The following is a 22,301-nucleotide window of genomic DNA, read 5'->3' as shown; positions in this document are numbered from 1 at the left end:
TGCCTGGGTGCGCCCGCATGCATGAACCAGTCCCGCTCCCCAGCAGCGACTCTAGGGGGCTTTAGTACCAGAGCCGCAGGAATATGGAGGAAAATATATACACTCGCTGGTCGCCTCCACACGACCAGGAGGGGCGGCTTCTTCGATAGTATGGAAGATTTGGCATGAGCCCCGTGGACTATCACACCAGTCATCTCACCACAGGGGCGTACCCCTTCACCTCGGGGAATACCAGGCAGCTCCGTGGGGCACCATTCCTCCCACCTGCCTGGGTGCGCCCGCATGCATGAACCAGTCCCGCTCCCCAGCAGCGACCCTAGGGGGCTTTTAGCCAGACCGCAACCGCCATTTTTTTTTTTTTTTGACTTTCTGGTTAGCTGAGCAGAGGCCCCAGACCCTGATAACTGCTGCTGCAGCGGCACTAACACACCTTGCCGCTCCCCACTCACCTCAGTGAGGCCCGGCAGCAAATACCACAGGTCTCCACATGGCCAAGGCTCACCAGAAAAAAAAAGTAGTGGCCTGTGATAATGTCATGGTCCCGTGTCTCTGGGCACACAGCGGTTACCGCAAGGCGAACCCATAACACAAGTGACCCTGGATACACCGCCTCCAGTGGGGGGCATTTAAATAATAAAACGTGCAGGTGGATACGCCGCCTCCACCTGGCGAATTTAGGAATTACACGTTATACATACATTCTGGAAACCCCGCCTCCAGTAAAGCGAATTTAAATAATAAAGGGGGAACCTGGGAAACTTTAACAATGGTGGGCCCTGCGATAGGGAATGGGGGACGTGGAGACCTCCTAAGCTCCCCTGAGCCAGTGTCCCTGCACTCCTTACGTTCCCTATACAGGCTCCGCACCTGTCGCCGCACGCGAACCTTAACCCTTGCTCGACCTGACCCTAAACCCTCACTAGGGAATAGGTCGGTGCGGAGACTAATCCCACCACTGCACTAATAACACACATGAGGAAAGAGACAATACAGGGGAAACACCACTTAGCTTTGCTCTGTTGCGTGCGCTCCTAGCAACAGAGCCCACCACCTGCGTGCATCTTCACCTCCACCTGGATCCATCACCATAACAAGATCCTTCACCATAGCGCAGCCTTGGAGCAGAGTCCACCACCAGTTGCTGTTGCTTAGTAACAGAGTCCCAAAGATGAGTTCAGCTTCTGCCACGAAGTCAAGCATGCTTGAGTCCAGCTCAGCAGCCAAGTCCCACATGGTGAGTGCCACTCTCCATAGTCGCCACTCCACCAGTCCATGCAGACACTTCCCGCCGACACCATCACTGCGACCCCACCACGCCATGCCAGCCCTTCGTCTAGACACCATAGCTGACACACGTCCCCCCTGGCTAAGCAGCGCAGGACTCCTCTCCAACTCCATCCTTCCACCAGGCTCTCAAACTCAGAATGAACACAATCTCACAATATCACAGGCAGTGATTGCACACCCCTAGCACACCTTTATAGGGTGTCACACCTGATCCATAATTACGTGCACAAAAAACCTAAAGTGCGATACCACTAACCACCACCGGGGACAGTCAAGTCACTTGGCACTTGCCAAAGTAAAAAAAGTTCACCCAGTGCAATTTAAAACTGTCAGATCATGACAGTTTTAAGCTTAAACTTATAATGGATGAAATCTTCGAGTAGATTGGATTTTCTCCACAGACGTTCGGCATACCTGGAGCACCGCTGTAGGAAACATGTTTGCAGCGTGTGCCAGAATTGAAGTGCTGTGCAGTCTGTGAGGAAGGCTGGCCTAAAAAGTGCAAAAGTTTCCAATCAAAATGACTTTGTATTGTATTGTTATGTCTTTACCGTTAGACTTAGTGGTAACTAAATGGTGTTTAACATAAAGGGATATTAGAAGGATAATACTGAAACGTATTACTGCCTTGATACCTAATGTATAAGAGTGAAATTATGTTAATTTTCTTTACCTGTATTTTTTCTTTTTGTGTGAATCAACACTGTAGAGCAGAGTTCTCTACTTTTTACTTTTCTTTCCTTAATTAACCCTTCCTTCCTTTCCTGTAAAATTTTGAAAATGTAATAAAAATTAAAAAAAAAAGTGCAAAAGTAGGAGAACCTGTAATACTTACATGTAACTAACTGCCTTAAATTCCTGTCCTAAGCAACTCTTTAATCTAAAGAACTATTTTATTTTTTATTGGAGAGGGATGGTTACAGCTTATTCATGCGATGTCAAAACTGACATTTTCTTCTAATACCAGCTGACTGTTTCTCCTCTGTCATTTGAACCCACTAAGCCTTTTTTCTTGTTCTATAAAAAGATATTTTATTTCTTTAGAACTACAAATAAAACAGAACTTGCAGATGGTATACTGTTCGGTACTATATATATGCACTGAATGTTCCTATTTTTGGGTGATTAAGTTATATTTAAGTTATATAAATCAGTTATATTTGTATATTTTTCTGTTATTACAGGTACCGGAGTCTGAAACATTTCAACTATGACGTTTGTCAGAGCTGTTTCTTCTCTGGAAGAACTGCAAAAGGTCACAAGCTGCATCATCCAATGGTGGAATATTGCATACCGGTAAATACCGTAACATTTATAAATGTGCCTGTGGATTTTAGGGTTCATTCACGTCACTACAGTTTCAAGAAAACTACTAAAGACTAAAAAGTGCTTATACTTGTACCATCATCAGTGGTAAATAACCGTCTCATTTAGTAAATTAGTCTGTGTTCCAACGTGCTAGGTTATGTTCACACATCTTTTCCTGTTATTTTTGAGTAGGTCCGCTAATATAAAAATCATTGATATTTCTATAGTGCTTTCATATTCCGCAGCGCCGCTTTACATCAAGAGGGTTCTTGTACAGAAAATAAAGACATTACAGAATAACACATAATTTAACAGATAGCAAGAGGAGTGATGGCCCAGCTTGTGATCTATCAGAAAATACAGGAAACATGAAAGATAAATGGTAAAAAGTGCTGACATTGTATGGTACAGTGTTATGGAAAGCTCACCGAGGAGGATAGCAGGACCAGGCTAAGCCACCAGAAAACCAGAGAGGTTGGTAACTAAGCGGATTGCAGACCCCTGATCCTATCCACACAACTAGCAGTAGCCGTGGAGCGTACCTACGATGCCCTAGACGCCTCGGCACAGCCGGAGAACTAACTCAGCCTAAAGCAAGAAAGGTGAAATCTAAACTGCCCCGGAGCAGTCCCCAAAGGAATAGACAGCCCCCAAACATATATTGTCGGTGAGACAAGATGAAACGCAGGCAGAAAAATAGACTGAGAAAATGATGGAGCCCAAACTGACTAGACAGGACAGGAAAGGAAAGACACTGTCTGCAATCGTGCAAAAACCCTGAAAAATCCAACACGTATGATGCACAACCTCTTCTGACAAGCCTACAACTTGCAGTAACCACCGTTCCACCAAACCGCTGCACGACCAGCTATACCCTCGCCTACTGTATCCTCACCCATCCCGTTGTAGATTGTGAGCTCTCGCGGGCAGGGTCCTCTCTCATCCTGTACCAGTCGTGACTTGTATTGTTTAAGATTACTGTACTTGTATGTATTATGTATACCCCTCCTCACATGTAAAGCGCCATGGAATAAATGGTGCTATAATAATAATAATAATAAAGCACAGAAACCACTGAAGTCACACGACTTCGCCCCTACTATATCAGCACTCTGGTATATACTGAAAGCAAAGCAAAAAGAGACCAATATAACAGGGGACAGAACAAACTGACACAAGCAGTAACATATGGGCGGTGATCCAGCACAGCCCCAGCAGGAGCAAGCTGACCCGCACAAAGCAGAGATAGACAAAACCAGATCAAATGCAAAAAGATTAGCAAATGAACCACTTAGCTGAACCATGCAGGAACAGAGCAGGAGACATCAGACCTCAGAAGGCACAGGAAGAAAATCACCAGCAGGGATTGAAGGAAGTCAGCTGTCTTAAATACACCAGTCAGAAATCCCAGATCTCCAATCATCATCATCATTATCAGGTGGCAAGCCTCTATCAATTTGACCAGCTCCACCACCTCCAGTAACCACCAGAGGGAGCCCTGAAAGAGAACTCGCAACACCTCTGTCAATCTGACCAGCTCCACTACCTTCAGTAACCACCAGAAGGAGCCCAGAAAGAGAATTCACAACCGTACAGCCTTCAAGATAATAGGGTATTCACTTAAGCTGCATGAACCCGGGCATCAGCCAGTATATGTATAAGTACAGACACTTAGGGCTATAAAGAGCATGGAGGGTGAGTGAATAAATGTCACAAGGACGAAACGGGAATAATTCAATAAAGAAGGTGACGAGATAGACCACACTAAAGAAAGGCGTTTTTTTGCGACACTTAAAACTGTGTACGTATATTGGGAGTTAAGCATATTGTCCTGGGTAGTGAATTCCAAAGAATTGGTGCAGCACTTGAGCAGTCTTGGAGACAGGCGTGGGGTTTGGATTATTGGGGATGTTAGCATCGGGTCATTAGCAGAATGGAGAGCCCTGGTAGGGTAGTAGACTGAGACAAGGAAGAAGATGTAGGGTAGTGCTCAACCTTGGAGAGTTTTGTCTGCTGAAACAAATTGCAAAAAGTGCTGGTCCTATAAGAATGGTCCTATTAATTTTTATGAAAAATGGCTTGCTGTTATGTTTAGGCTTTTGAACGTCTTTTAAATACTTCAGGCTTTCAAAGATGCCAAGCATTTACAAGCAATGACATAATCATTCTTCTGGCGTTTTTGCTTTGGGAAGACGTTGGGTACTTGACAAAAGTCAAAGGGAAGGATAAAAGGTTTCCCGGGCATCATTTTGAGAAAAAAGCAGCCTGAAAACATCGATAAGGAGATGCCCCCTCTAAAATGCTGGATAACTCTTAAAAAACACTAGCGGAAAGAAAAAAAAATCAAAAAGCGACAAAAAAATGCAAAAAATTTGCTTCGGGTTTATAAAACTCCAGAAAAAGGAACAAGTGAGTGTCTTCGGCTTTAAATATGGATGTTTTTGAACTCCGTAAAAAGATGTGGTGTGAACATACCTTTAGGATGATTGCAAACTGAGTATTTTTTCTCTGCCAATTAAATTAGTTTTTGAACCGGAAATGGTTTTAGAAAATTGCCGTTTTTGGAGACGTTTTTTGTTGACCAAAATCTTTCCTAAAGCATTTTGGAAGAGTTTTTTTTCCTGAAGAGTTTTTTGCAGTCTTCTGATTGGACAGTTTTTTTTCCCACTTCTCGTTTTTCAAAATCTGAAGAGGAAAAGTCTGAACATATGAACAGCAAATACACATCATGGTCAGAGCATGAAAGGGTTAATATTTCAGTCTGTAGGACAACTAAAGAGGTTCTCCCCGTGTTTGTGTGGGTTTCCCCCGGGTACTCCGGTTTCCTCCCACATTCCAAACACATACTGATAGGGAATCTTGATTGTGAGCCCCATTGGGAACAGCGGTGATAATGTGTGCAAACTGTAAAGGGCTGCGGAATATGTTAGTGCTATATAAAAACAAAGATTATCATTATTGGTTAGGGCAGTCTTATTTCTCCACATATATTGGAGCTTGGTCCAGTCTTATGGACTTGAATAATTGCATTACCAGACACAGCCCATATCGTTGATTTTATGCTGCTTCTACCGTTACTGCAAATTTCAGGTGACTTGTAAGTAAACTGTGAGTTGTGAGCTTTTGCATGAATAAATCCTAATCTACTGTACTTGTTATACAGATTCCTAATATATTCACATGCATTCACAGAGGTCTTTTGTATTTTGTTACAGTTCTCAGCATCACATGACTGTTCTTCGCTCCACTTAAATCAGAACTTTTCATTCCCCAGTGTGATCTGGAATTGATTTGCACACCACTTAACAGATGTGTTTGTCATACTTGAACAAGCTGGCATCAGTGTCTGTCTCTGCCAGGTTGAAAAATATCCCACTGTCTCAAATTCCCTTTTCTACATTGTCTTTCTGTGCAATTAACCCACTAGAGATTGGAGGCCTTTTATTTATGGTTGCATCATGCAGGTATAAGTAATCCATGGACTCTTGATCAACAAGTGTTGATTTCTTAGTAAAGGAGCATAAGTAATCCATTCTGATAGTTCTAACCGGGTTTGTTATATAGATTTTGTCCCTGATTCGTCATTGCTTTTTCTCTTGTTTTCGGGAGTAATTTGCTCTTTTAAGCGGCTTTAGTATTCGCGCATTATTGTCTAAACATTTTGCAACACTTTTTAAGTTGTCTTTAAGTAATTTTTTTTTTCTCCATAACTTTGCTTTATGTCGATGTATTACATAGATTCATTAAATGCGACTGTTAACAAATGCCACATTTTTTTGGCGCATGTCACTCTAGTCCTTGCCTGGAGTAAGGTTTTTTTTTTTTTTTGTTGAGTTTTAAACCTGGCACATTTTTAGAAAAACTTGCAACTTTTGGTGCTGAAAAGTCGCAAAAATTGATTAAAGACAAAAATAAAAATATATTTTTTTTTAATTTTGTGCCAAATTCATGAACCTCATATGCTAATTTTGAAGAGTTTGGCGCAAAAAAATTACAGCAAATACAATAGCACAAGAGAAGAAAAGTGACTTTAATTAAGAAATCAAAAATGATGAATCGGGGCCTTTGTATCCATTTATTTTAATAAGGATGTTCAGCATACTAAGACAGTACCTCCTGATGTAGTCTTTAGATGTGTATAGCTGACTTCCAAAGATTGGTATTAAAGTAGTTGTCCACTAATGAACAACTCTTTCTTAATTTCCAAAGTGCCCCAGGTAAAATGAAGAACACGTACATACTGGCCCAGCACCTTTCCATCGATATCTCCAATGTCTCTCAACGATCACGTGACATTGCTGTGCCAAGTGATCGGTGTAGCTCATCAGTAGTGCTGATAGGCTGCAGTGCTCACATGACATAACACTTGCATAATCAGTCACCTCTGCAGTCTGTCAGCATTGACCAGTCACTTAGGCAAGGAGCGCAGTGCATTGAAGCTCTTTGCTATAGAGCTTGTAACCGCTGCTCTGAAGCTGGCTGGATCTGGCCAGCTTCAGTGCTGAGGCGCTTCTCAAATACTGCAGATGCAAACTTGCCTTTGCTTTCAGCATCAGAGAGGGTACAATTTGGACATGTGGTGCATCTATGTATAATACCTTTTTAAGCTTGTCTCTGTAGGGCAGGGTGTATGGTAGTTCTTGCCTTGCTACTGTGGGTACAGTGCCTCCACTCAAATCTTGCTTGTAATTCTATAGGAAGGCAGAAGGGTCTTCCTTTTCTGCCAAGGTTCAACTCAAGAAACGTCAAAACAACTTGGCAGTATTTTTTCACAGGAGTTAAATGGTGAAAAGGAGAGGGAAATGAACATACAGTAATACAGCAAATTATGTAATATAGCACAATTGCAACTCCTCCATACTATACCCTGGCGGTATGAACCTATGTACCAGGACTATATGAGGTGACAGTATAGGATAGGCCCCTAGGATGATTTGCAGTACGGGAATAAGAATACATACACTTATGGATTACAGTTGATGGTGGCAGGTGACAATAGGCACTCACCTTCTAACCTGGCTGCAACAATACAAGACAGTTCAGACTTGGAGCCAAGTTGGCCCAGCTGTTGCTTCCAGAAACCGTTCATGCACCTCAATATTACATTCACAGCAAGATTTCCTTAGTGACAGTTGTATCATGAACTCCATAGTAGTAGAACCAAAAGTCCCAGCAGTATCCTCTCTTCAACATTTCTGTCATGAACTCCTTATCTGTAGAAATGCAAATCCCAGCAATATCTACTTACTTCCTGATGCAGCAGACCTGATGTCACATTGGGGGATCCACCTTGGGGCTGCAGCATTCATATACCTAGGAGCTTAGGGAACGGATGGCAGAATCTTCCTCTGGGGAAGGCCAGGAGGCGTTGGACAATTCCTAGCAACCTGCGTGTTCTGCAGATGGGTACAGCTCTAGAATATGTTCTTATTTCCTCACACGCTGAGCTGCTGGGCTGTCAGCACTCATTCTAATAACGATATAATGCGATCCTTGGGATAGCGAGTTCCATCACTGCTGGAACAGCTCTGGTACCAGAGGGGAGTATAAGTGTTATTTTACTGGTGCAAACATGTTGATTGATATGGGGTTGATTGAGGTGTGGACAACAACTTTAGTGTCTGCTACTGTGAATGTCTGCTTGTCCCCAGTTGCAGCAGTCCCTGCACACCATACTCTTCCTGCAGATGCAACACTTGCTGCTAACCTAAACTATCACTCCTGACAAACAAGAAGCTGGGAGGCTGGGGAACCATGTGCTCTTGAAGACAGAACATGGGACAAACCCTTTAAGCTCTATGATCAATCAATAGCTTATGTTCTTTTTTAGGCAATTACATTTTGTACAACAAATATAAGATCCAGCGAACACTGCTTATATTATGGTCTGCTTAACTCCTTGGCATCTAAATTTTCCTAAAATTCCCAGAAGCGCATAACACTGTAATTCCCTTCAAGGCGCCTTATTTTTTAATTGTATTGAAGAGAAAATATACATTTGAAAAATGATTGCTTTAAGGCAAGGCAGGCGATAAACGACTCTTTTCATCATTTAGAAGCTTGGAAGAAGCACTTAGCACTTTTAAGTGGAAATGATTTTCTTTGTCTGTAAGTGAAAAAGATTTTGTCTGCGTAACAGTTCTTAGGGCTAAGATGGAACTCTTCAACCTTACTAAAATACACTTAATTCGTTATTACGTTTGATGCTTGCCTCCCAGAGGATCGATTTGTAGTGGCTCTAATTACTGTTCATGTGTTATTTGTACAGTGACGCGGAATATTGTATTCCCCTAAAAGAAACGAATGTCGTGACAGGCAACTTGTCAGGAATTGTTAGCGTAATTACTAGTTTATTTCATCGAGTCAGGAACACTTCATACATAATAAATGATACTTGCAAAACATTGCATTGTTGTTCTCATCTACAGGACGCAAGGTTATTGCAGAAGGAGAACCAGTTACACAATATATATAGGTTTCTTTATGTTTTATCGTTCAGTTTCTTTTTAAAAACCTTGATAATGTTGATATAGTCATGCAGTGGTCATATTTTATAGCAAGGTCAGCAATGTCACACAGTATTTAACACTCAGTTCATCTCAGATGCATCAGCCTGCAAAAGTTGCCGTTACGTAACAGTAAGTGTTCATAAAATTCATAGACGTCAATGAATACTGACATGAACTCTCATCACTAGTGTCACATTTCTGTTGGCTTCTTTGAAGTTGTGTACTTGAAAGTGCTTAGGATATTTAAATGCCAAGATATTATACCATGATTCATCGGTGCAAGTCATTGTTCTGGTATAATCATATGATGGTTTAAAAATATATCTAAAATATATTTACTGTAAATAAATTAAACCTCTTCATAGGGAAGATAAACATGGTTTATTACCATGTTCACATTTTTGACCTAATCATGCTTCCTCCTCTGTGTTTCCTCCTTTGAACACAGTAAAGAGGGGATCATTAGGTAAAGGGAGGGAATAGGAGCTGCTGGGTCCTAGGAGAAGCCAGTCAACTTTTGCTATGAAGTCAGGTGATTGAAATTCCCCCTGTAACTGGGGTTGGAATACAAATCCAAGTTACAAGAGAAATCAGCAATAAAAAGAATGTTTAATTATTAATTTTATTAATATGTTAAAATTTCCTGCAAAGGGAAAGTGCAAGGGGACACAGTGTGTAAAATAAGTGAAAAAAAATTATAGCGAAACTGTCAGTAGCACTTACCATACCAACCCATATAAAAATATGTCCATTAGCTAAAATTAATTTGTACAGAAAGGGATTGCCTTTAAAAATGCTTGTATCGGTTCTTTGTGGTCATGTAAAACATTTTAAAAATAAAAAACTTTTGTATACATTTCCCCCAATGATAACCTTCTCAAACAAATATGAATAAACCAAAATAAAGTCCAATTTAATAAAGACTTAATTTTTTTTTTATTTAATTACGCAATAAATGGAAAACCAAACAATTGGACATAATACAATACCATAATATATTATAGTGTAAGGAGATAATTACATAATGAACACATGGGCCATGAGTAAATACTGTGATCATAAGAAATCCATAAGCAATATAAAATGCATATAGTGAACAGACCTAAAGTCTGAAAGCCCAAATAAAGTGCATAGGAAATGTAATAGGATCATAAATACCCGTAATCAGTGGCTCAATGTGTCTCCAGCTCCCTCATTGAGCCACTTGGTGTGCTAGGTGTTAATTGCATTTCCTTTTTGTTAAATACTTGATCTTTTTCCCTCCTGAAGATTGGGCTGGTGCCAGAGCTTGTCATTCTATTTTTTGTCCAGAAGTCAAACTTCTGTGTTAATTATTATGCAGATTTAGTGGAAGGCTGTCAGTCTGCTAGGATGGAGGACAACTCCTGCCAAACTTTCATTATTTAAATTAATCCGTCTTCCAAATCCATCTAGTGCAATAGGTCCCAGATGATACAATGGAAAAAGGCAATAAGCCAATAAACTGAAAAGTTACATCTGCTATGTATAAATGTTTGATTCTTTATTTTTTTTCCCCTTTGCAGACAACATCGGGGGAAGATGTTCGAGATTTCACAAAGGTGCTGAAAAACAAGTTCCGTTCCAAGAAGTACTTTGACAAACATCCAAGATTAGGCTACCTACCAGTGCAGACTGTCCTTGAGGGAGATAACATGGAGACGTAAGTCACCTGCTATCTTATGCCTTTGGGGTAACGATTGTTAGCCAGTAAACCGATGCAGCCAACTCTTGTTCCGTAAAACCAGTACGTAAAAATGAAATTTAGCCCCTACCATTAAATTTTTGGCTGGAAAAGGTCAAAATGGAAGAGAAACTATTCAGGTTTTGTTTTGAAATTCACAAGGTGAAAGGATAATGTATGTACTGTAAAAAAGGTATTTCCTTGTCCTATCAGAAATGTAAATCAAACGTTCCTTCTCATTCCAAACTTTGGATACTAGTTTTTATATTTTGTATACATATAGTTTATAGATGTAAAAATATGGAAACCAGAACTTGAGTCAACTTTCAAGATATGAAACTTTCCCTCTAACCTTATTTTTTTCCCCAACTTCCTAGATAAATTCCCAATTGAGCTACAAAGATAAGCTTTTGTCTATTAAGATTCTCAGTAGCTGTCTTCATGACAGTAATAAATCTGCCTGTATTCTCTGCCCCCTGCCCCCAATTATTACCTTACTATAGATAGAGATTATAAAGACTGATAGCACAATTAATTTTATCTGATACTAGCTGAAGGGCCCGGCGTTGCATGGGCATAGTAACCAACTGTAGTTAGTTATAACAAATTATAATGATTATATTGCACATAAAAACATTTCACATCATATATTCAACACTACAGATTTGAAACACAAATGAACTAAACGATTACCCAAGTATTGATAGTATTTTATTTTCAACTCATTCAAGATTTTTGGTTTTTCCTTTCGGTGCAAAGATGAACAGATTTTTGGCAGTTCCAACTCTTTAACAGACCACATAAAGTTGACCATGAGAAAAGCATGGAGACTGCAAATCGATCCCTACTACTTTCAAGGACTTTCCCTGAGCATTGTTAATGGACATTGCAAATAGTAGTTGAACTGGAAACTGGAGGCGTTTCAAATCAAAAAAGCAAATCAGATGGAATGAGTGGAATTCTCGGAATTAAAATGTCCTCTCCTTTGGCACATCCTGTTTCTGAGCTGTGTATCTAACCCTATCCTGTGTGATAATGTCTGCTGATCTGTGTACCTAATCCTCTCCCGTGTGATACTTTTTGCTGAGCTGTGTATCTAATCCTACCGTGTGTTACTGACTGATCAGCCATGTATCTAATCCTATCCTGTGTGATACTGACTGCTGAACAGTGTATCTAATCCTATCCTGTGTGATACTGACTGCTGAGCTGTGTATCTAATCCTATCCTGTGTGATACTGTCTCCTGAGCCGTGTATCTATTCCTATCCTGTGTGATACTGACTGCTGAGCAGTGTATCTAACCCTATCCTGTGTGATACTGACTGCTGAGCCGTGTACCTAATCCTGTCATGTGTGTTACTGACTGCAGAGCCATGTATCTAATCCTATTCTGTGTGATACTGTGTGCTGAGCTGTGTATCTATTCCTATCCTGTGTGATACTGACTGCTGAGCTGTGTATCTAATCCTATTCTGTGTGATGCTGACTGCTGAGCTGTGTATCTAATCCTATCCTGTGTGATACTGACTGCTGAGCCATGTATCTAATCCTACCCTGTGTGATACTGACTGCTGAGCAATGTATCTAATCCTATCCTGTATGATACCATCTGCTGAGACGTGTATCTAACCCTATCCTGTGTGATACTGACTGTTGAGCCATGTACCTAATCCTATCATGTGTGTTACTGACTGCTCAGCCGTGTATCTAATCCTATCCTGTGTGATTCTGACTGCTGAGCCGTGTATCTAATCCTATCCTGTGTGATACTGTCTGCTGAGCCGTGTATGTATTCCTATCGTGTGTGATACTGACTGCTGAGCTGTGTATCTAATCCTATCCTGTGTGATACTGGGCTCACCCTGCAGTCTGTGTCAGAGGGTTGGTCTGTGTTGGCACGGTAATAAATTGTGTGTTATTTCCAGCTTTACAGAAGGATGATAACACCATAGAAATCATAAGAATATAGGCCTCAGTTACCACAGCTGTCTACAAAGAAAACTGTTGCTGATAGCAACCAATCACAGCTCATTTTTCATCTTTTAAACAGCTCTGGGACAGCGTGGCGAGTTTTGAGTGGCGACTTTTGTGTTTAGACTTTTATGTGGCGAGGTTGGTGTATGTGTGGTGAAATGTGTGCTGAGGGTGGTATATGTGTTGAAGCACATGGTAGTGTGTGGCGCATTTTGTGTGTGTGTTCATATCCCCGTGTGTGGTGAGTATCCCATGTCAGGGCCCCACCTTAGCAACTGTACGGTATATACTCTTTGGCGCCATCGCTCTCATTCTTTAAGTCCCCCTTGTTCACATCTGGCAGCTGTCAATTTGCCTCCAACACTTTTCCTTTCACTTTTTCCTCATTATGTAGATAGGGGCAAAATTGTTTGGTGAATTGGAACGCACGGGGTTAAAATTTCACCTCACAACATAGCTTATGACGCTCTCGGGGTCCAGACGTGTGACTGCAAAATTTTGTGGCTGTAGCTACGATGGTGCAGGTGCCAATCCCGGATATACACACATACATACATACACTTTTTCCCCATTATGTACCTAGGGGCAAAATTGTTTGGTGAATTAGACCGCGCGGGGTTAAAATTTTGCCTCACAACATAGCCTATGATGCTCTCGGGGTCCAGACGTGTGACTGCAAAATTTTGTGGCTGTAGCTGCAACGGTGCTGATGCCGATCCCGGACATATACACATACATACATACAAACATACACACACACACACACACACACACACACACACACACACACACACACATTCAGCTTTATATATTAGATAAACACATTTAAATATCATTTTTCAGTTAAGAGCATCTATTCTATTATTTCAGTGTTTTTGGGTGATTACTTTGTGATTACTTTGTATCTCCGTTCATACTGCATCCACACACACACGTGATACACCATTTGAAAGGTAAACTTGCCCCCTTCAGCAAGAAAATAGCCAAACAAACCACACATTCACGATTTGATCACAAAATACAGCTTAAACATTAATTTTCAGAAATCTGCAGTAAGGAAAAATGACTTGCTGGTGGCACTAACTACCGCAAAGCTGCTTACAAACATCACAAACAAATCCAAACATTTGCATTGGGGGCTCTCCAGCTTGCCGAGCTGCTTGCCCATCCTATTTTAGCCAAATTGGAGGATTGCACACTTCACTGCAGGTGAGGCACAAATGCAAACACATTTGTAAACATGCACTGCCTATTGAATTTCACACTTGCTCCGTTCATACTCCACCCACACAAACAAATGATACACCATTTGAAAGGTCAAATTACCTGCAGGTGGCAGCACACTACGCCAAAGCTGCTTACAGGCATCATAAACAAATCCAAACATTTTCCTTGGGGTCTTTCCAGCTTGCTCAAGTGCTTGCCCAGCCTACGTCAGGCACTTTGGAGGATTGCACACTTCCCTGCAGTTGAGTCACATATGCAAACACATTTGTATATACGCACTGCTTTTTCTGTGATTACTTCGCCCCACACACAACTGGTGAGTCACATATGCAAACACATTTGTAAACATGCACTGCTTTTTCGCTGATTACTTCTCCCCACATACACAAATGATACACCATTTTAAGGGTAAACTTGCTGCCTTCAGCAAGAAAAGAACCAAACAAACCACACATCCACGATTTTATCACTACAGTTAAAACATTCATTTTCATAAACCTGCAGAAAGACACAATGGCCTCTACTTATCAAAACAATTTATTGTATTACCAATCTACTTATATAAATACTTGAAAATACCAGAGAACAAGGAGTTTGCGGTAAAAAATTTACTGAAAAATATTTATTAAAGACACAATTCATTATAAAAGCACATGGATATTACAAAGACATGATACATGTTTCCAGGAACGTCCCAAAGTACAGGGGTATCACCCTCAGACAAAGGTACCTAAATAGCTCATGTTTATGGATTCATAACGACAGAATTTTAAAGACCATGTATAAGGGCTTCCATAACACATGGTGCAGTACCAAGTAATAATGCTCTATATGATGCCCATAGTACAAAGTATGCATAAAAAAGTGCCTTAAAGTAAACAAGGGCAGGAAGAGCTTACCAAGTGTTTAAAGGTTAAGAGGGGCTACATCTGGGGCTACATCTGGCGTGGGGGTCCGCTCTCTTAACCCTTCAACACTTGGTAAGCTCTTCCTGTCCTTGTTTTTTTACTTTAAAGTACTTTTTTAACTTTTTTATGCATACTTTGTACTATGGGCATCATATAGAGCGTTATTACTTGGTACTGCACCATTTGTCATGGAAGCCCTTATATATGGTGTTTAAAATTCTGGCGTTATGAATCCATAAACATGAGCTATTTAGGTACCTTTGTCTGAGGGTGATACCCCCATACTTTGGGACGTTACTGGAAACATGTATCATGTCTTTGTAATATCTGTGTGCTTTTATAATGTATTGTGTCCTTAATAAATATTTTTCAGTAATTTTTTTACCGCAAACTCCTTGTTCTCTGGTATTTTCAATTGTATTGGGAGTAGGTAACAGGTGTTTGGGTGGTTTTTACTGTGCATCCACCCTATAATACCAATTATGCAGCTGGGTCGTCTGACATTAATTATATAAATACTTGTCTGTGTTCATGATCTCATGAAGTACATTTACATTTGACCAGCTTTCTTTTTCTGAAATTGCCTGCGCCTCCGACGACCAATGTGTGAAAATTTTGCATGGGCCAAGCTAGTTTTCTTTATTAGAAAATTAATTTCTAATTAATACCATATTTTTCAATATATTAAAATGTTATATTTGTCTCATTTATACGACAATTTGATGTATTATTTGATGATTTTTTTATTTATTTTTTAAGGGTTTTTATTCAAATCTGTATTACAGGTTCCAAACTGTGGACAACACGTATCAGCCGCTAGCTGTACAATCATAGCCATGTACAGTCATATGTAAAAGTTTGGGCACCCCTATTAATGTTAACCTTTTTTCTTTATAACAATTTTGGTTTTTGCAACAGGTATTTCAGTTTCATATATCTAATAACTGATGGACTCAGTTATATTTCTGGATTCAAATGAGGTTTATTGTACTAACAGAAAATGTGCAATCTGCATTTAAACAAAATTTCACCGGTGCAAAAGTATGGGCACCCTTATCATTTTCTTGATTTGAACACTCCTAACTACTTTTTACTGACTTCCTGAAGCACTAAATTGGTTTTGTAACCTCATTGAGCTTTGAACTTCATAGCCAGGTGTATCAAATCATGAGAAAAGGTATTTAAAGTGGCCACTTGCAAGTAGTTCTCCTATTTGATTCTCCTATGAAGAGTGACATCATGGGCTCCTCAAAACAACTCTCAAATGATCTGAAAACAAAGATTATTCAACATAGCTTTTCAGGGGAAGGATACAAAAAGTTGTCTCAGAGATTTAACCTGTCAGTTTCCACTGTGAGGAACATAGTAAGGAAATGGAAGAACACAGGTACAGTTCTTGTTAAGCCCAGAAGTGGCAGGCCAAGAAAAATATCAGAAAGGCAGAGAAGAAGAATGGTGAGAACAGTCAAGGACAATCCACAGACCACCTCCAAAGACCTGCAGCATCATCTTGCTGCAGATGGTGTCACTGTGCATCGGTCAACAATACAGCGCACTTGCATAATGCCTTTTTGTATGACCAAACAACTCAATCTTTGTTTCATCAGTCCACAGGACCTGCTTCCAAAATGTAACTGGCTTGTCCAAATGTGCTTTTGCATACCTCAGGCGACTCTGTTTGTGGCGTGCTTGCAGAAACGGCTTCTTTCGCATCACTCTCCGATACAGCTTCTCCTTGTGCAAAGTGCGCTGTATTGTTGACCGATGCACAGTGACACCATCTGCAGCAAGATGATGCTGCAGGTCTTTGGAGGTGGTCTGTGGATAGTCCTTGACTGTTCTCACCATTCTTCTTCTCTGCCTTTCTGATATTTTTCTTGGCCTGCCACTTCTGGGCTTAACAAGAACTGTACCTGTGTTCTTCCATTTCCTTAGTATGTTCCTCACAGTGGAAACTGACAGGTTAAATCTCTGAGACAACTTTTTGTATCCTTCCCCTGAAAAGCTATGTTGAATAATCTTTGTTTTCAGATCATTTGAGAGTTGTTTTGAGGAGCCCATGATGCTACTCTTCATAGGAGAATCAAATAGGAGAACTACTTGCAAGTGGCCACTTTAAATACCTTTTCTCATGATTTGATACACCTGGCTATGAAGATCAAAGCACAATGAGGTTACAAAACCAATTTAGTGCTTCAGGAAGTCAGTAAAAAGTAGTTAGGAGTGTTCAAATCAAGAAAATGATAAGGGTGCCCATACTTTTGCACTGGTGAAATTTTGTTTAAATGCAGATTGCACATTTTCTGTTAGTACAATAAACCTCATTTGAATCCAGAAATATAACTGAGTCCATCAGTTATTAGATATATGAAACTGAAATACCTGTTGCAAAAACCAAAATTGTTATAAAGAAAAAAGGTTAACATTAATAGGGGTGCCCAAACTTTTACATATGACTGTATGTTTGTCAATGAAACGCTGTGGCGTTTCAGTGGAAAATATATGTTTAAAAGCCGCTGGGGACCGAGCTGTGCTACTGATTAGTCTTACAGGCATGTGCATATGGACAGAAGCTTGTCAATCTCTGTGAGTGGGCCGGGAGACGCTGCCGGGTACTCGTCCATACGACCAGTCAATATCGCGGCTCGGTCCCCAGCGGCTATTAAAAACATGTTTTTCATAGACAAACACACATGGCTGAGATCGTACTGTCAGTGACTGATACACGCCGTCCACGGTTTGGGCAGTATGTATCAGCCGACAGGTTCCCTTTAAGGTTTCTACTTTGAGAGATCCATATCTGACCCATTTACAAAGATATAAAACCCAGGCCTGACAGGTCCTATTGACTTTATTTGGATCCTTCAGGTTTTATTTTCTGTTTCTACATTTCTTCCCACTCATGCTTGTTTTTTTTCTTCTTCAGGTTTTTTTTTACTTTTTAATATTTTAATAGCCAAATTAATGTAGCATGTTGTGTTCTATCCAGTAAAAGACAGAAACCCGAAGGACCAATTGAAGTGAATGGTTGCAGGAATGGATCATAACAGATCCATCAAATAAATCTTTGAGTCTAAAAAAAAAAGGTTATTGCAAAAAACTATACTGTTCAACTCATTAGAAAAAACATGCTTTTACCATTATTTGAAATAATTTAGGACATTAAAAAAACTAAAATTGTTTGTAAGCAAGTGTGATTTGAATCGGTAGTGGATTTTCAGTAAATTTCAAAATAATAGAAAAGAAGTTTTATTTTCTATGATAATCATCACAAATATTGATTTTTCATTTATTTATTTAAAGGGAATATGTCACTATATTCATGCTGCCCGAAGCATGGGAAAAGTGAATCAGAACCTAGCTGCATGATTACAGCCAAGCATATGTTTCTCTGAAATGTAGGGGTGACGTGTCAGAGAAACCATAATTTGAAATGACAGCTAAGGACTATAGAGAGAGTCCGATGCAACCCCCAACCGGCTTCTCCCCACCCCGCTCCAGTTGATTGTCAGATCTTTCCCTATGTTAATACATGGGAGAGAGCTGTCATCAACTAGGAACCTACAGTTGTGGCCAAAAGTATTGACACCCCTGCAATTTTGTCAGATAATACTCAGTTTCTTCCTGAAAATGATTGCAGTCGCAAATTCTTTGGTATTATTATCTTCATTTAATTTGTCTTAAATGAAAAAACACAAAAGAGAATGAAGCAAAAAGCAAAACATTGATCATTTCACACAAAACTCCAAAAATGGGCCAAACAAAGGTATTGGCACCCTCAGCCTAATACTTGGTTGCACAACCTTTAGCCAAAATAACTGCGACCAACCGCTTCCGGTAACCATCAATGAGTTTCTTACAATGCTCTGCTGGAATTTTAGACCATTCTTCTTTGGCAAACTGCTCCAGGTCCCTGATATTAGAAGGGTGCCTTCTCCAAACTGCTATTTTTAGATCTCTCCACAGGTGTTCTATGGGATTCAGGTCTGGACTCATTGCTGGCCACCTTAGAAGTCTCCAGTGCTTTTTCTCAAACTGTTTTCTAGTGCTTTTTGAAGTGTGTTTTGGGTCATTGTCCTGCTGGAAGACCCATGACCTCTGAGGGAGACCCAGCTTTCTCACACTGGCCCCTACATTATGCTGCAAAATTTGTTGGTAGTCTTCAAACTTCATAATGCCATGCACACGGTCAAGCAGTCCAGTGCCAGAGGCAGCAAAGCAACCCCAAAACATCAGAGAACCTCCGCCATGTTTGACTGTAGGGACCGTGTTCTTTTCTTTGAATGCCTCTTTTTCTCCTGTAAACTCTATTTTGATGCCTTTGCCCAAAAAGCTCTACTTTTGTCTCATCTGACCAGAGAACATTCTTCCAAAACGTTTTAGGCTTTTTCAGGTAAGTTTTGGCAAGCTCAAGACTGGCTTTTTTATGTCTCGGGGTAAGAAGTGGGGTCTTCCTGGGTCTCCTACCATACAGTCCCTTTTCATTCAGATGCCGACGGATAGTACGGGTTGACACTGTTGTACCCTCGGACTGCAAGCAGCTTGAACTTGTTTGGATGTTAGTCGAGGTTCTTTATCCAACATCCGCACAATCTTGCGTTGAAATCTCTTGTTAATTCTTCTTTCCGTCCACATCTAGGGAGGTTAGCCACAGTGCCATGGGCTTTAAACTTCTTGACGACACTGCGCACGGTAGACACAGGAACATTCAGGTCTTTGGAGATGGACTTGTAGCCTTGAGATTGCTCATGCTTCCTCACAATTTGGTTTCTCAAGTCCTCAGACAGTTCTTTGGTCTTCTTTCTTTTCTCCATGCTCAATGTGGTACACACAAGGACACAGGACAGAGGTTGAGTCAACTTTAATCCATGTCAACTGGCTGCAAGTGTGATTTAGTTATTGCCAACACCTGTTAGGTGCCACAGGTAAGTTACAGGTGCTGTTAATTACACAAATTAGAGAAGCATCACATGATTTTTCGAACAATGCCAATACTTTTGTCCACCCTCTTTTTTATGTTTGGTGTGGAATTATATCCAATTTGGCTTTAGGACAATTCTTTTTGTGTTTTTTCATTTAAGACAAATTAAATGAAGATAATAATAACAAAGAATTTGTGTTTGCAATAATTTTTAAGGAAGAAACTGAGTATTATCTGACAAAACTGCAGGGGTGTCAATACTTTTGGCCACAACTGTAGCTGCACTAGTCAAGTCTGTCTTTATAGTCCCTGGCAACTTTTCAAACTATATTTTCTCTGAAGTGCAGCAGCTTTTTGGTGTAAAGCATTCCTGACTTCAGTTGTGCTGCCTGAACCACAGGCAGCATGAACCTAATGACAGGTTCCCATTCATTTCTATGTATGTGAACAGTTTAAGTGGCAGAATAAGGATCTGTTTGACACAAACCAAGTTCCCCCATTACTAGCATACAATGATCTATACAGTGAGATTCAGCAATGACTGTAGGGTGGTTCTTAATATCAGAACTTTACACATACCTAAATTATATTCTCAGTTATTGCCTTGTACACACTTCTGGTTTCCTCTGTATTGTTCTACACAGCTATTATCTCCTGGCACAAAGAGGCTCTTCTGACCTAACTTCAAGCTCCATTGAACCTCATTGGAATTCCTGGCACATTTATTAAGAAAAAGATTTATTATAGCAGTTATCCTCAATGAGATTACCTTGGACTGCAAAAAAATCACAAATGTTCTGCATTAATATAGCAGGATGTTTTCGGTGCTTTGCAGCAGTCTGCCAGGAAACCTGCACTGGAGCTTCTGTCTTTATCACTCTCTTGGGCGTTAAAAAGGATTTGGGCTTTTTTTGTTTTTTTTCTGCTGTCACTATTTTGGCATTAAAGTTTTTTTTTCTCTCTTGGTTTCCTTCTTATTCTTTTACAGCCCTATTACACTCATCAGCATATGGCCTGACCAGTTTGAGTGAGTATAATGTCTATGTTGAGCTCCCTGAGTCCCGCTATTTATTTCATTAATGTAATATTCCATACTCAGCAGCTTATCTTAATAATGCTTTTATGGACATTTAATCCATGCATTTTTTTATGTTTTCTAGTCCTTTGCAGTCCCCTGAACTTTTTGACGATGACACACATTCCAGGATAGAGCAGTATGCCAGTCGGTAAGCATTGGTTGCAGTAGTATACTTTCAAGAGGAAAATTATAGTTGCTCCACTTGTAATTAAAGGTTGATTACATAAACTTTGTAATGCATTCCTGTCTGTTCCCCTACCGGAATCTCAGGGACTGCATTTTCTGGAATGGGTTCATACAATACTTTTAAAGATAACCTTAAAGATATTCTAACACATCATTGGGACAGTCTGTACCTTCAATCATAACCAAATCAGATCCAATGAGAGCTTCTAAAGGTGATAAGATATGTGTTTACAGTTTGTTCTAAAATGTGAGCACAAAAAAGATTTAGACACAATGACTACATACATTTATATAGTTTACTGATATATTAAAGACAAAAATATACAAAAACATACAAAATAAAATTGATACAGGATATTAAAACACATAAAAATAGACAAAACTTACAAAATAGAAATATTGTGTGTCAACAAAGTACAGATAGATATCATCTCATCTTTGGGAACCTACATTATGGTTTGTAACACCAACATTTAATTCCAGTGAGCATAGACTTAGCTTCTGAACACTTGAACACTTCTTTTGTCAAAAACAAGCTCATTTACCTCTAACCCTTGGCCCATATTTCAAGTTTCTCCATACACAACCCTATGGATAATTCCCCATCCTCTAAAAACTTGAAAACATGAAATTAGTAGGTAGACGTGTGTGTTTGTGTGTGTAAGCAAGTGCATACACAGTCATTTCCGGTCTGCGCTTACCAAGGATTTTACTAGTTGCAAATAATCTGTAATATTCTGCAGTTAACTTGGGCACATTAGTCATTAAGAGTTTACATTATACAGAAATGTTTCAAAAGCTTGAAACCTTACAAGTTAGAAGAAAAAGAGTTTGATCTCTAGTTGTACATATATGATTTGCTTTTCTGACAAGATTGTCATCTTCAATTCAGTTTGAGCAGAAGTGTGTAGAGGCCGATATTCTGCTGTTTTCTACAAAGCTGAAACTCAGCACTTATTTACATATTTATTAAAAAGAAAGAAATTTGTTTGCCGAACATCACGTCATAACTGTTCGAGAAGTTTACTTCAAAGCAGGAACACTTAGTTGAAATCCAATTTACATCTAGAGCCTCAGAAATGATTAATGATCCTGAAAGAAAATTAAAGGTGTAGATTCCTATTGCTTGCTAAATAACAATTATGGAATACCTTTTGTATGAATATTTTTGTTTTCGCTAATTGTAAGAAGACATTTTT

The 22,301-nt window shown here is 39.8% G+C and overlaps 1 protein-coding gene across 7 annotated transcripts in view; it reads left to right on the top strand.

The window, feature by feature from the left end:
* The window catches only part of UTRN (utrophin), an 897,027-nt gene that overhangs the window by 803,092 nt on the left and 71,634 nt on the right, over nt 1-22,301 (top strand). For 5 of the 7 annotated variants that reach the window (XM_073557628.1, XM_073557625.1, XM_073557626.1 and 2 more), the window contains 4 exons: nt 2,472-2,583; nt 10,649-10,785; nt 20,827-20,865; nt 20,999-21,064. In XM_073557628.1, the coding sequence (XP_073413729.1) occupies nt 2,472-2,583; nt 10,649-10,785; nt 20,827-20,865; nt 20,999-21,064 (354 nt within the window). The remainder of the gene's footprint in view (nt 1-2,471; nt 2,584-10,648; nt 10,786-20,826; nt 20,866-20,998; nt 21,065-22,301) is intronic. The other 2 variants (XM_073557627.1, XM_073557629.1) reach the window with 1 other exon arrangement.

This window comes from Dendrobates tinctorius, unplaced genomic scaffold (genome assembly GCF_039654945.1).
Source record: "Dendrobates tinctorius isolate UK_male_01 unplaced genomic scaffold, ASM3965494v1 ptg000250l, whole genome shotgun sequence".
NCBI lineage: Eukaryota > Metazoa > Chordata > Amphibia > Anura > Dendrobatidae > Dendrobates > Dendrobates tinctorius.
Note: the sequence above shows the minus strand (reverse complement) of the source record. Positions and strands in the feature narration are given on the sequence as shown.